The sequence below is a fragment of the Micromesistius poutassou genome (genome assembly GCF_964030765.1).
Source record: "Micromesistius poutassou genome assembly, contig: SCAFFOLD_2291, whole genome shotgun sequence".
Taxonomy (NCBI): domain Eukaryota; kingdom Metazoa; phylum Chordata; class Actinopteri; order Gadiformes; family Gadidae; genus Micromesistius; species Micromesistius poutassou.
The window spans coordinates 140,967-154,226 of NW_028178801.1; the positions used below are offsets into that span (position 1 = coordinate 140,967).

The window sequence follows — 13,260 nt, forward strand, 5'->3', positions numbered from 1 at the left end:
GATATGTAGTTGTTATTGTGGGTCTATCAGGTTAAATGGTTTGATCCAGATATGTAGGGTTATTGTGGGGTATCAGGTTACATGGTTTGATCCAGATATGTAGGGTTATTGTGGGGTATCAGGTTACATGGTTTGATCCAGATATGTAGGGTTATTGTGGGGTATCAGGTTAAAGAATGTTAGAAATTAACAGCAGATCAACAGCAGAATAACTCAGTGGAATAGATGCAACACTATCTTGTTATATCAGCATAACAAGTCACTTTAGACTGATTCACCATCATTATTGCTGTGAAAATATCGAATGAGTCCTGAACATTTTGATCTGTAACATGCAGTCCTTGTCATGACCAGCTTCTCCGACCACAAGTTATGAAACAACTAAATATCACAATGTTGATAATTTAACAGGAAATATTGAAATATACATGAAATATTTCCACTGATGTCACCATCCACTAACTGATGTCTTCTGTTGTTTTCTCATTTAGGATCTGCTGCTGTCGAGTGCCAACATAAAATCAAGTGTCATTTGAAGAAGAAGTTCAACAATGTGTCTGAGGGAATCGCTAAAGCAGGACATTCAACACCTCTGAAGGACTTCTACACAGAGATCTTCATCACAGAGAGAGGCAGTGGAGAGGTCAACCAGGAACATGAGGTCAGACTGATTGAAACAGCTTCAAGGAAACCAGCCTCAGAGGAAACACCAATCAGATTTGAGGACTTCTTTAAACCCTTACCTGGACAGGATCAACCAATCAGAACAATTATGACAACTGGAGTGGCCGGCATTGGTAAAACCGTCTTAACACACAAGTTCACTCTGGACTGGGCTGAAGGCAAAACCAACCACGACATACACTTCACGTTTCTCCTCACTTTCAGAGAGCTGAATTTACTGAAAGACAAAGAGTTTAGCTTGGTGGAACTTCTTCATCACTTCTTTATTGAGACGAAAGAAGCAGGAATCTGCAGATACGACTGGTTCCAAGTTGTCTTCATCTTGGATGGTCTGGATGAGTGTCGACTTCCTCTGGACTTCCAGAACCCGATCTGGACTGATGTCTCAGAGTCCACCTCGGTGGACGTGCTGCTGACAAACCTCATCAGGGGCGACCTGCTTCCCTCCGCTCGCATCTGGATAACCACACGCCCTGCGGCAGCCAATCAGATCCCTGCTGAGTGTGTTAACATGGTGACAGAGGTGAGAGGGTTCACCGACCCACAGAAGGAGGAGTACTTTAAGAAGAGATTCAGAGAGGAGACGCTGGCCAGCACAATCATCTCCCACATCAAAAAATCACGAAGTCTCCACATCATGTGTCACATCCCAGTCTTCTGTTGGATCACTGCTACAGTTCTGGAGGACTGCTTCGAAACATCCCAGAGAGAAGAAGAGATGCCCAAGACCGTGACTGAGATGTACAGCCACTTCCTGAGGGTTCAGTCCATACAGGGGGACAGGAAGTACCGTGGGAGATCTGAAACAGATCCACACTGGAGTTCAGAGAGCAAGAAGATCATTGTTTCTCTGGGAAAACTGGCTTTTAACCAGCTGGAGAAAGGCAACCTGATCTTCTACGAGTCAGACCTGGCAGATTGTGGCATCGATATCAGAGCAGCCTCAGTGTACTCAGGAGTGTTCACCCAGATCTTTAAAGAGGAGTGTGGGCTGTACCCGGACAAGGTGTTCTGCTTTGTCCATCTGAGCTTCCAGGAGTTTCTGGCTGCCCTTTATGTCTTTAAGCACTTCATAGACACTGGGGTCAATCTGCTCTCACAACAATCAACCTTCTGGAGAGATAAACTCCTCCTCCTCTACCAGCGTGCTGTGGACAAGGCCTTAAAGAGTAAGAACGGACACCTGGACTTGTTCCTCCGCTTCCTCCTGGGCCTCTCTCTGGAGACCAATCAGATTCTCCTACGAGGTCTGCTGGGAAAGATAGGAAGTGGCTCAAAGACCAATGAGAAAACAGTGTCTTACATCAAGAAGAAGATAGATGGAGATCTCTCTCCAGAGAGAAGCATCAATCTGTTGCACTGTCTGAATGAGCTGAACGACCGTTCTCTAGTGGAGGAGATCCAACCGTCCCTGACATCAGGAAGACTCTCAGAATATCCCGGTCTCTGTCCTGCGTGGTGGTCAGCTCTGGTCTTCATCTTGTCATCAGAAGAGGAGCTGGACGTGTTTGACCTGGAGAAATACTCCAGGACAAACAAGGGTCTTCTGAGGCTGCTGCCAGTGTTCAAAGCCTCCAAAACATATCTGTGAGTTCACTAATAACATGTATTAAAATACACACAACACTATATACATAAAATATAATAATATATATATATAATAATATATGCTAGAATATATAAGTTATTATAACTAACTAAACATATCTGTAGGCTCACTAATAACATGTATAACGTATCATAATATAGAGAAAACTAGAATATAAAAGGTATAATAAAATACAAATCGTATCTGTACGTTCACTAATAACATGTATAACAATACACACAAGATAATATACATAAAACTAGATAATAAAAGTTATAATAACTTTAGAAACATCTCTGTACGTTCAGTGATAACGTATTATATTACACACAAAGTAATTAATACTAGGATATAAAAGCAGTAACAATTTATTTATTTAACATACATACAATACAATACATACAATCATAACAATCATAAAAGATAAACGATAATAATTAACAATTATGAGCCGAAGGTCTCCGGGGCTATTATAACACTCAAAAAATAAACAAGATTACACTTTTTGCCAGGATTTTTTTGTTTTTATGAGCGGTTTATTCGTTTTTATTAGCGTGACGCGACGGCCGTTACGCGCTCCCCAATATCCCGAGTTTGAGATCTCAATCTCGGGATATTGTCCAATATCCAGAGATAGCGAACCAATCAAATTGCTCCATCTGAGGAGGTTCACGTGTAGCATATACTAAATTTAATTATCCAATGTTTTAAACATTAGTTCAACTAAAAACACTTTTCTAATAAAGATGAAGACAATAACTTAATTATGTTAAAAGTAAAAGTTACACAGATGATTAAATTAACATTCATGGATTGAATGTAGTTAAATTAATAAAACATCTCTAATTAAAGTTTTCAACACGTCCTTTTATGTTAACAGTAAAAGATGTAAGTTATTTAATCACAGTTCCTAACATGTTGTGTTTATTGTGTGTGAAGGCTGAATGGCTGCAATCTGTCAGAGACATGCTGTGAAGCTCTGGCCTCAGTTCTCAGCTCCAACTCCTCTAGTCTGAGAGAGCTGGACCTGAGTACCAATGATCTGAAGGATTCAGGAGTGAAGCTGCTCTCTGCTGGACTGGGGAGTCCACACTGTACACTGGAAACTCTCAGGTCAGTTTTACTCAATGGTCAAACACTTACACCACAAGTTCCACATCAGAGGACATTGAACAGATTTACCTCCAGAAAGTTCACTTGTCTAAATAAATAAGTAGAATATGTCGTCTCAGGGCTGAAGACACATTTTCTACTGGCTACAATCTTTTTAATTTGGTGGCAACTGTTGGGAAAAATCAGTCTGTCTAGCTACTTGACCAGAGAAAATGAGACGGAGAGGTGATAAATGCTATCAGCACGAGGGCCTCGGATTTATTGAGTAAAATGGTAAAAGTGATACAGGTACATAAAGCGTGAGAGATCGAAGTCCCTATCAGCGCTGAGGTCGTCTGGAGCTTCGCCTCCTTGGAAGTTCTGCTTCAGAAGAGTGGGAGATGATCTGTGTGGTATAGTCTTATGCTGTGTTTCTCCTCCTAACGAGGTGTGTGTGCTTAAGGTAGGTGTTTGTGTGTGTCTCTGAGCGCACATCTTGACCTTGAGTCTCTGGGCACTGATACAATTTATGAGTGCTCAGTGTTCCTTCTGACCAGGTGCGATGGGTTCCCAAGGAATATCTTGGGAGTTATGGGTGCTATGTTATCAGTAGACTGGCTCCAGGGTTTGCGAATGTGTGGTGCATTGTCTGAGTCTCTAGCATCTCTCCATGTTGGGACATCCGGCCTCCGGCTCAGGCCTTGACCTGAAGAATAGCTGGTTATATGTGTGTTAGTTTAGAACACGGGTTAACTATATTCGTAATGTACGTATCATGTGGTGTGTTCATAACGTACATATCAAGTGGTGTGCTCATTGGGCTGTTTTTCCCATCACAACCTAAAAAATGTGCACCCCTTTATTAGACGTGAAAATGTCCTTGGTCACCTACCATCCATCTGTGTCCATTCATGTGAACAGATTCACTCACTTTAAAAAGGTTTAAGTTAATGTTTTGAATGCATAGGGGGCAGTGCTTCATTTGAGCCGGAACACGCCAGAGAGAAGACAGAGGGGGGAGAGGGGGGGAGGGACAGAGGGGGGGAGGGAGGGAGAGAGGGGGGAGTGGGACAGAGGGGGGGAGGGATGGGGAGGGAGGGAGAGAGAGGGAGGAGGGGGAGGGAGGGGGGGGGAGAGGGACAGAGGGGGGAGGGGGGAGAGGGAGGGAGGGGGAGAGGGACAGGGGGGGAGGGACAGAGGGGGGAGAGGGACGGAGGGAGGGGGAAAGACAACGAAAACATACATAATAGTAGAATATAAAAGTTATGATAACGTAGAAAACATCTTTTGAGGTTAACTTATAACATCTCAATATACACAACGTTATATTGTGTAACCATAACTAACCCTACTACACACTACAATATGATACGAATCAACCAATCAAATCACTCAACAAGCAGCAACGGTCATCATCACTTACGCAAATGAAAAATATGATTTCATAGTTCAGTTTTGGAACATATAAGTCAGTTCGATGTCTTCATATAATAATATATATATATATATATATATATATATATATATATATATATATATATATATATATATATTTAAGCAATAGATCACGACAGGCTGTGATACGTTCTCATTATACCACAGTTTAACTGTGGTATAATGAGCACATTTCACTGACTGAAGTGATCTATTGCTTTTATAAAACGGTTACGTAATTATGGCGAAATGAAAGTCATAGACACCCTCAATTTTGAAAAAGCGAGAAAGTCGGAAAAGCATTTTTTTTAACGAATACAAAAAAGTTGTCCCTCCTGGCTGCCTGCAAAGTGTACGGTGGTTGCTATGCAACACACGGTAGCGTCCCTCAGAGAGAAGGCTAGAGACGGTAGCTCGGTTCACCGGCAATTTAGCCTACTATCGAGTTCACTCACCGTGTGCCTATTGCTTTACAACATTTCCACCCTCTCCAGCAATCAACATGTTTTTAGGCTTCAGTGAACTATGCTATTGCTTTTATATATAAATAAACAACAGTTAGAGTTAGGCGCAGAGTGATACTGAACAACACTTAGGAACCAATCAGATCGCTTGATTTAAGCCACCCGTTTTCTAAATAGATATATATGTATATCACTGTGCCGGTCACGGCTGTGGTCGCCAAGTGCTGCAATGGATCCTGGGAGGGTCAGCGGCACCGAGGCAGTCGTGGTTGAGAGCGATAGGATGTGTGTGTGTGTGTGTGTGTGTGTGTGTGTGTGTGTGTGTGTGTGTGTGTGTGTGTGTGTGTGTGTGTGTGTGTGTGTGTGTGTGTGTGTGTGTGTTTACATGAAGTCTCTCAGGGTCGTGTGGAGTGTGGGCCACCAGAGTTGTAAACTCTCTCACCTTGGGCTCCCGTCTGGTCGTTCCCGTGCTGCTCGCCACATTATTATTAAAAACATCTTTTGACCATAAATATTAGTCATAACCAAACGACTGTGGTTTTGGGAGGGGGGGCTTGGGGGGGGCTCAGCCTTTTTCAGGGGGAGCTTAAGCCCCCGCTAGCCCCCCCCCTTGCACCGCCGCTGGTTGTAACCTAATATACCAAACATCTCTGTAGATGTACTAGAACATGTATATACATAAAGTACATAAAACTATAGCTGCTTTCACATATGGACGTACAACCGTCTATTCTCCCTCTATTCTCCCGACGGGCCGTATATGTGAATGACTTATCCTGACGTTGGACCTCCTGATAAAAGACTACCCCTCAGGTAGTATTTTAGCCGGCGGAAATGTTAATTACCTTATATGTGAGTGAGCAGTAGGATGTGGGCATTTCACACCAGTTGAGTGGGCGTGTTGATGACACTTCGGTCTACGTTTGCATGTCATTGAGTGGCACCCGCACCCTAATCGATAATCAGCCTTTTGCCTTTTGTTCACTGAATGGTTTAAAACATATTTTAATGTGGCACTGCTTTTCAGAGTCATTCGTGGTGAACACTAAATAATAGGTCTTATCATAACCCTCAGAGTACACATCATACAATAAATTACAATACATGAGTTCACAGCTGCACGCGTATATAGAAAATGTTTTTTTATTTTTATGTTCCACCTTTCCTGCTGTCGGCTCCCAGACCGTAGTCGAGGAGCACAGGGGAGACGTTCCCTCCAGGGCCGATGTTCTCTCGGGGGTAACACCCTTCACTTTGACCGGCAATGTCATTAGTGTTCATTACTTCACTAAACTAACACACGCTACCGCTCGCTCTCCTCGCTCGTCCACTCACACACCCACACCCACACCCACACACACACACACACACACACACTGCCATTCTCGCGCACACTAGGCCTGCACGATATGAGGAAAATCTGCGATGTGCGATACCATTGTTCAATATTGCGATGACGATATGACTTGCGATAAATAAACTGGGCCCCTCCGATTAACCCATGAGACCCTCTGAAAGCCTCAAAAGCAAAATTTGAAGGGGGTCTCAAATTTCGTCCAAAAAAAAAAATATTAACATTATATAAACATTTATTCACGAATATGTTATATTTTTTGCCAAGCGGAGCCAGCCAGTCCTGTGCGCGTATGCAAATTAGCCATGTGCGCCAAACAGAAGAAGGGCCCTATCTTGCGCCCGGTGCAATTGACTTTCTACACCGACGCATGTGTCGTTGCTAGTTTGCACCCGGCGCAAAGCTGATTTCCCCCCGCAGCAACCAGGCACCACTACACTTGTGCGGCGAAAAGCAGGGGCGTGTTCCGGCGCAAATTATACTTGGTGCTATTTTAGTGATCTAAAAAATGCGCCAATGCAATTGCGCCACTGACGGAAAAATACCTGGTCTATAGCGGATAGCGCAGTTGTTGTTGCTATTTTGACGTGCCATGGCAGGTCGGAACTAGCCTACGCTTACACACACGTAGGCTATACACAGCACAAACATGCAAACTATTAACCTGATTTAAATATTATGATGTCAAAGATTATTCATATGTGTGAAACTGCATAGAAATAGCGTGTGGATTGTGGAAACATTTTTTTTTCCATAGGGCTGCATGAATGAAGTATAGTAGGCTATGCCATGCGTTAAAATAATAATAGCCTAATAACAATAATACATTCGAGCAAAGTAGGCCTATATTCCAGGCTTCCAAAACAAAATCTAGTTTTAGGGTAAATGATTGGTTAAATGATTTGGGAAAGAACAGCTGATACAGCGGTAAGTTGTAGTAGGCCTACTTTTAAATCAATGCATCTGCAAACACCGTACAGCAAACACATATGTTCTTGACCCAGACATCGTGTACAAGCCCATTACTTTTAGGATTGATGAGTATTTGATCGTGAGAAAACAGTTTTACCGCGAGTGAGAGTTTAAAAGAATGAATGAATGCGGGTGATGCTTGGTGCGCGTGTGTGTGCGCGCCCATCTGTCTAAACACACGCAAATTAAACACGGAACGCATAATGCAGTCCATGGCGATGTATATTAACAGGGGGACACATGCATATTATGAACACAAGTCGATAACGATAATGTATACAATACTGGTAACAAACGATGTTTGTTAATGTATTGCCGCATATCATTAAATAGACCCACAGGACCGCGTCCGCATATCATATGTTTTAAGTTGTCTTTGCCGCAATTTACATGACGAATCAGTGTTTCTGAAGTTGGAGAAGAAAACGCTATTCCATGTGTTAATTATGTATATTATTTGGCCATAAACTGAGCCATTTGAAGTTTGAAATTCACGTGGTCATGCATCTGTCTCAGCGGAGAATGCAAACGCGCTGTCAAAATATCAACTCGCCAAGTCAAAATGCGCTGGCTCTTAAAGGGGATGGGAGATGCCACTCTCAAAAAGCTCATTTATCAAAGCTCAAAGCTCATTTATCTCTCCGTCATAATAGCAACAGCGCCATAGAACCGCGCTTGAGGCAGAACTTTTTCCGGATTCCGCCTACGAAAAACATAGTCGCGACCGGGGAACATAGAACCCGGGGAACATAGGTATGCTCCCGCCGATGGCTAGCTGGGGCTTCATCTGATTGGCCAAATGGTGTGAATGCATGGCGCATGTATCCAGGGCTCCATCTGATAGGTCAAATGTTCGCATGCTGAGTGTGAATGCATGGCGCGTGTAAATAAAATGATTTTTCTTATTCATCGCGTTTCAGGCATCTTTTGCGATGTGTTAACCGCGCATGTTCATATCGCGATGACGATGAAAATACGATTTATCGGTCAGCCCTAGCGCACACACATACGCTAACTCTCGTAACAATTGTTATTGACAACAGTTAGCTGAACATTATAGGGTCCCGTCCTTCCACTCCCTGTTTTCTCAGTTAAACACAGAAATCAACTACATTTGTCCCAGTGTTTGTTAGATGTGAAATGAAGCCAAAAAATACGCTCTCTTCCTTTAATGCAGTCGTTCGCGACGCCTTTCTTGTTTGTCGTTTCTTCTATTTGTCTCTAACTCATGCTCCAATCTTTCATCGATCGATGCGGATGTTGTGGATTCAACGGAATATATGATGCATCGCTGCAGCAACATTTAAGATGATCGCGATGAGTTCTGCCCGTTCTGCCTCCATGCTGTCTGCAGTCAAACCAAAACAAACCAAGACCTTACGTCATATCCCGCCCCTTTCAAGCCCACCCCCCTAAACCAGCCGGAGATTCTACTGATGTCTGAGCGACACCGATGTCCGCATTTCAGAGAAAAGACGGAGGTCATATGTGAAAACGGCTTATGATTAAAAAGTGAAATTAATATACAGAATGAGTCTCAAACACTAAGATGTTTATAAACATAAGGATCTAATGTATTGACTAGTATATATTAGATTTAATTAATAAAACATCTCTAATTATAGTTTTAACACGTCCTTTTATGTTAACAGTAAAAGATGTAAGATATTTTAATCCCAGTTCCTGTGTGTGTGTGAAGGCTGGATCGCTGTCGTCTGTCAGAGACATGCTGTGAAGCTCTGGCCTCAGTTCTCAGCTCCAACTCCTCTAGTCTGAGAGAGCTGGACCTGAGTACCAATGATCTGCAGGATTCAGGAGTGAAGCTGCTCTCTGCTGGACTGGGGAGTCCACACTGTACACTGGAAACTCTCAGGTCAGTTTTACTCAACGGTCAAAGACTTACAGAGGGGGGGGAGGGACAGAGGGTGGGATGACACATGTGCACGAGTACACAAGAAAAAAAAAATCATCCGTGCCGCGAAGCGGTTTTCTATTTAAGCAATAGATCACGACAGGCTGTGAAATGTTCTCATTATACCACAGTTAAGGGGCGTTGTCCGTCCCTCCGCTGCACGTCGGGACGGACAACGCCCCTTAACTGTGGTGTAATGAGCACATTTCACTGACTGAAGTGATCTATTGCTTTTATAAAACGGTTACGTAAGTATGGCGAAATGAAAGTCATAGACCCCCTCAATTTTGAAAAAGCGAGCTTGGTAGCTCGGTTCGCCGGCAATTTAGCCTACTATCGAGTTCACTCACCGTGTGCCTATTGCTTTACAACATTTCCACCCTCTCCATCAATCAACATATTTTTAGGCTTCAGTGAACTATGCTATTGCTTTTATATATAAATAAACAACAGTTCAAGTTAGGCGCGGAGTGATACTGAACTCTGTAAACTGAACGGGTGTCATAGCTGTGTGTATACGCTCATTATACAACAGTTGGGAACCAATCAGATCACTTGATTTAAGCCACCCGTTTTCTATTATCTCTCATATCACTGTGGGGGGAGTTGGCATATTGGCGCCCCCTCCGGCTGCAGGCGCCCTGCTCGCTGAGAAGGTGCCGTCAGAGAAGCTGTATGAGAAGTAGTGGTGGCTCGTTCACGAACAAATCAGTTTGAACGAACAACTCTTTAAAACGAACCAACCAACCTGATTCGCCGCTCTCGTTCGTCGTCGTTCGTCTCGTTCGTTCTCCGAGGCTCGACTCCCAGCTCCACCCACTAGTCGCTGAGTCGCGCTGAGTCGCCGTTCGTTCACTGACTGTGTTTAGCGGTGAAGACTCGAGGACTGAGAAGTCACGAGAGTCAGCCGGGCAACAACATCCCGATTCTAACCATGAAGCGCTCCTCAGCTAAAAGGAACTTAGTTAATGTTGTGTTGATTGATGACCGTTTGCACCATTGCACGATCGTGATTCGTTTGAGAATGAGAATGAGGGAGGAGCCGAGTCTGACCGACTCAGTGACTGAGAATCATGATTCACCGCTACCGGAAACGCGAACGAACGAATGAACGAACGAACGACTCTTCTTGGCGAACTGACCGACGCGAACTGATTCATTCAAACGAATCATGAAATCCACCACTAGTGAGAAGGGGAAAGGGGAGGGGGGGGGAGAGTTCACCTCTGGGTCTCCATAACGGACAAGGGGGGGACGGGGGTCCACTGTTAGGGGATTGAAATCCTTATTGCAGCCTGCAGGGTTATGTGATCAACATACGGAGGAACGCGGTCGCTGAGCTGCCCCAACATGAGACGTTAAACTCAGCTAGAACCGCCGCCCACCACGTCCACCATCATCCAAAACGTGATGTCAACAGACCAACAATAGTCTGAAAGCCTACAGAGACTATAGATAGTTAATGTGACGATCACATTATTAAGAATAGACTTGGAGCAATGATTTACAAACTATCTTTTTGGGAGCATGCTTTTGCAAGTAGTTCGCCGCCCCTCCTGCCCATATGGACGGCCCGGTACAGAGCAACACTCTAATGGAATGAGTGGCTCAAGTCAGGCACACCTCGAATTGAGAGGGGGGGCGCTCGGAGGGGGTCTCACCCGGGGTGTAATTCAATGTAGAACCGCCACTGCCTACCATCCATCTGTGTCCATTCATGTGAACAGACTCACTCACTTTAAAAAGGTTTAAGTTAATGTTTTGAATGCATAGGGGGCAGTGCTTCATTTGAGCCGGAACACGCCGGAACATGTTCCAGCACCTCCTGGGTCACTGAAAAATGAATCGCCTAAATGAAAAAAAACAATTACTGTTGGTGTGTTGAGTGTGGTTTTCTGTCTAGTTAGTCTTTATTCCCCGTTGAAGTTCCACTAAAACACAGTTCCACTGTGTGTGTGTGTGTGTGTGTGTGTGTGTGTGTGTGCGTGTGTGTGTGTGTGTGTGTGTGTGTGTGTGTGTGTGTGTGTGTGTGCGTGTGTGTGTGTGTGTGTGTGTGTGTGTGTGTGTGTGTGTGTGTGTGTGTGTGTGTGTGTGCAGGTTGTCTGGCTGCCTGGTCACACAGGAAGGCTGTGCTTCTCTGGCCTCAGCTCTGAGCTCCAACCCCTCCCATCTGAGAGAGCTGGACCTGAGCTACAATCACCCAGGAGACTCTGGAGCTGCGCTGCTCTCTGCTGGACTGGAGGATCCACGCTGGAGACTGGACACTCTCAGGTATGGAGAGGACAGCTCACCACTCAGGGACAAAGTCTCCTACAGGGATTCAAGCCGCTGCTAGATGAAGCGGTTTGAAAAGGCAGCTGTCACTCATGTTGTGTAGAACGTGATGAGACAGCAGATGATGAAGGTGAATGTTTCAACATGCTGCTCTCACTTTGTTTCCCCCCCAGTGTGGAGCACGGTGGAGTGTGGAGGCTGAAACCAGCTCTAAAGAAGTGTAAGTGTCTGTTTGATTCATCACAACACACACTCACTATTGGGATGGAAAGTCCATCCACACAGCAGGAGGTGACGTCCGCTCATTCACATGTGGACTTGTGTATCCGTATGTGTAGCTATGTTTGCCTGTGTTGATGTGTGTCTAGTATGTTTGTGTAGGTGTGTGTACGTATGTGTACATGTCTATGTACTGTATGTATGGACCAGGTCTATGGTACCAACAGTTAGTTTCCAGCCTGTATGTGAGCTCAGCTGGTTCAGTCTGTTGTTTACACAGGTGGATCACAATGGATGTGTATTGGAACCTTTCAAAGTCGAATATCTTGAAAAGTATGTAGACTATAGCTTAGATATTACAGAGGATTAATCAGCTCATTGTGGTGAACGTTTTGATGTATAATATGTGTATGTCGTGTAAATATTGCGGGAGTAGATTCAGTGTATACATTTTTCATTGTTTTGACTGGGACAACCACTCACACACACATGGGATTTACATTTACGTTTAACTTAAAACAGCTTATAAACAATATGCACTACTATTTCTAAAGCTATAGCACACTAGTCCACTATAGTAGATATAATCTTATATGATTTAGTCTTTCTATGTTCATTTTTGTAGAGAAGATGAACGTGAAACAGGAAGAACAGTACTAGTGATGATGATGATGATGATGATGATGATGATGATGATGATGATGTGTGCAGAAGGGTTCAGTAGCTCATCATGTCTTGTTCTCCATCAGATGTCATCAGATCTGACATGGGGATCGAAGGAGAGGGTGGGGTCCAGGATAACACCAAGATTGCGTGCCAGGGGGGAGGGAGTGATGGTTGAGGCGTATATATTGAGAGTGGATTTGGTGCCACTCTCAATAGAAGGAGCTCTGTTTTGTAGAAAGTTTTGGGTCAGCCATGTTTTTATTGTAGAGATGCAGGTTTCGATGTGGGTGAGGGGAGGGTTTTGGGTGGTTTTGGTACTGATGACATCTGAGTGTCATCTGCGTAACAGTGGAAGTCGAGATTGAGTTTGCGGATGATGTGACCAAGGGGGAAGAGGTAGCAGATGAAAAGAAGGGGGCCGAAGACTGAGCCCTGAGGGACCCCCTGCGGTACAGGAGAGAGGGTGGACGTGTGGCCAGAGAGGGAGACGAACTGTTGCCTGGAGGTGAGGTAGGAGGTGAGCCAGTCGAGTGCGGTGCCCTCAACACCCTGTTGGCGCAGCCTTTTGAGGAGGATGGAATGGTGTACAGTATCAAAGGCT

At 44.3% G+C, this 13,260-nt stretch overlaps 1 protein-coding gene across 11 annotated transcripts in view; it reads left to right on the forward strand.

The window, feature by feature from the left end:
• Positions 1–12,783, forward strand: part of LOC311373395 (NLR family CARD domain-containing protein 3-like) — a 65,140-nt gene extending 52,357 nt beyond the window's left edge. For all 11 annotated transcript variants that reach the window (XM_084490178.1, XM_084490181.1, XM_084490184.1 and 8 more), the window contains 5 exons: positions 492–2,271; positions 3,212–3,385; positions 9,288–9,461; positions 11,598–11,771; positions 11,948–12,783. In XM_084490178.1, the coding sequence (XP_084346304.1) occupies positions 492–2,271; positions 3,212–3,385; positions 9,288–9,461; positions 11,598–11,771; positions 11,948–12,131 (2,486 nt within the window). In that variant the 3' untranslated portion in view covers positions 12,132–12,783. The remainder of the gene's footprint in view (positions 1–491; positions 2,272–3,211; positions 3,386–9,287; positions 9,462–11,597; positions 11,772–11,947) is intronic.
• Positions 12,784–13,260: the final 477 nt, after the last annotated feature.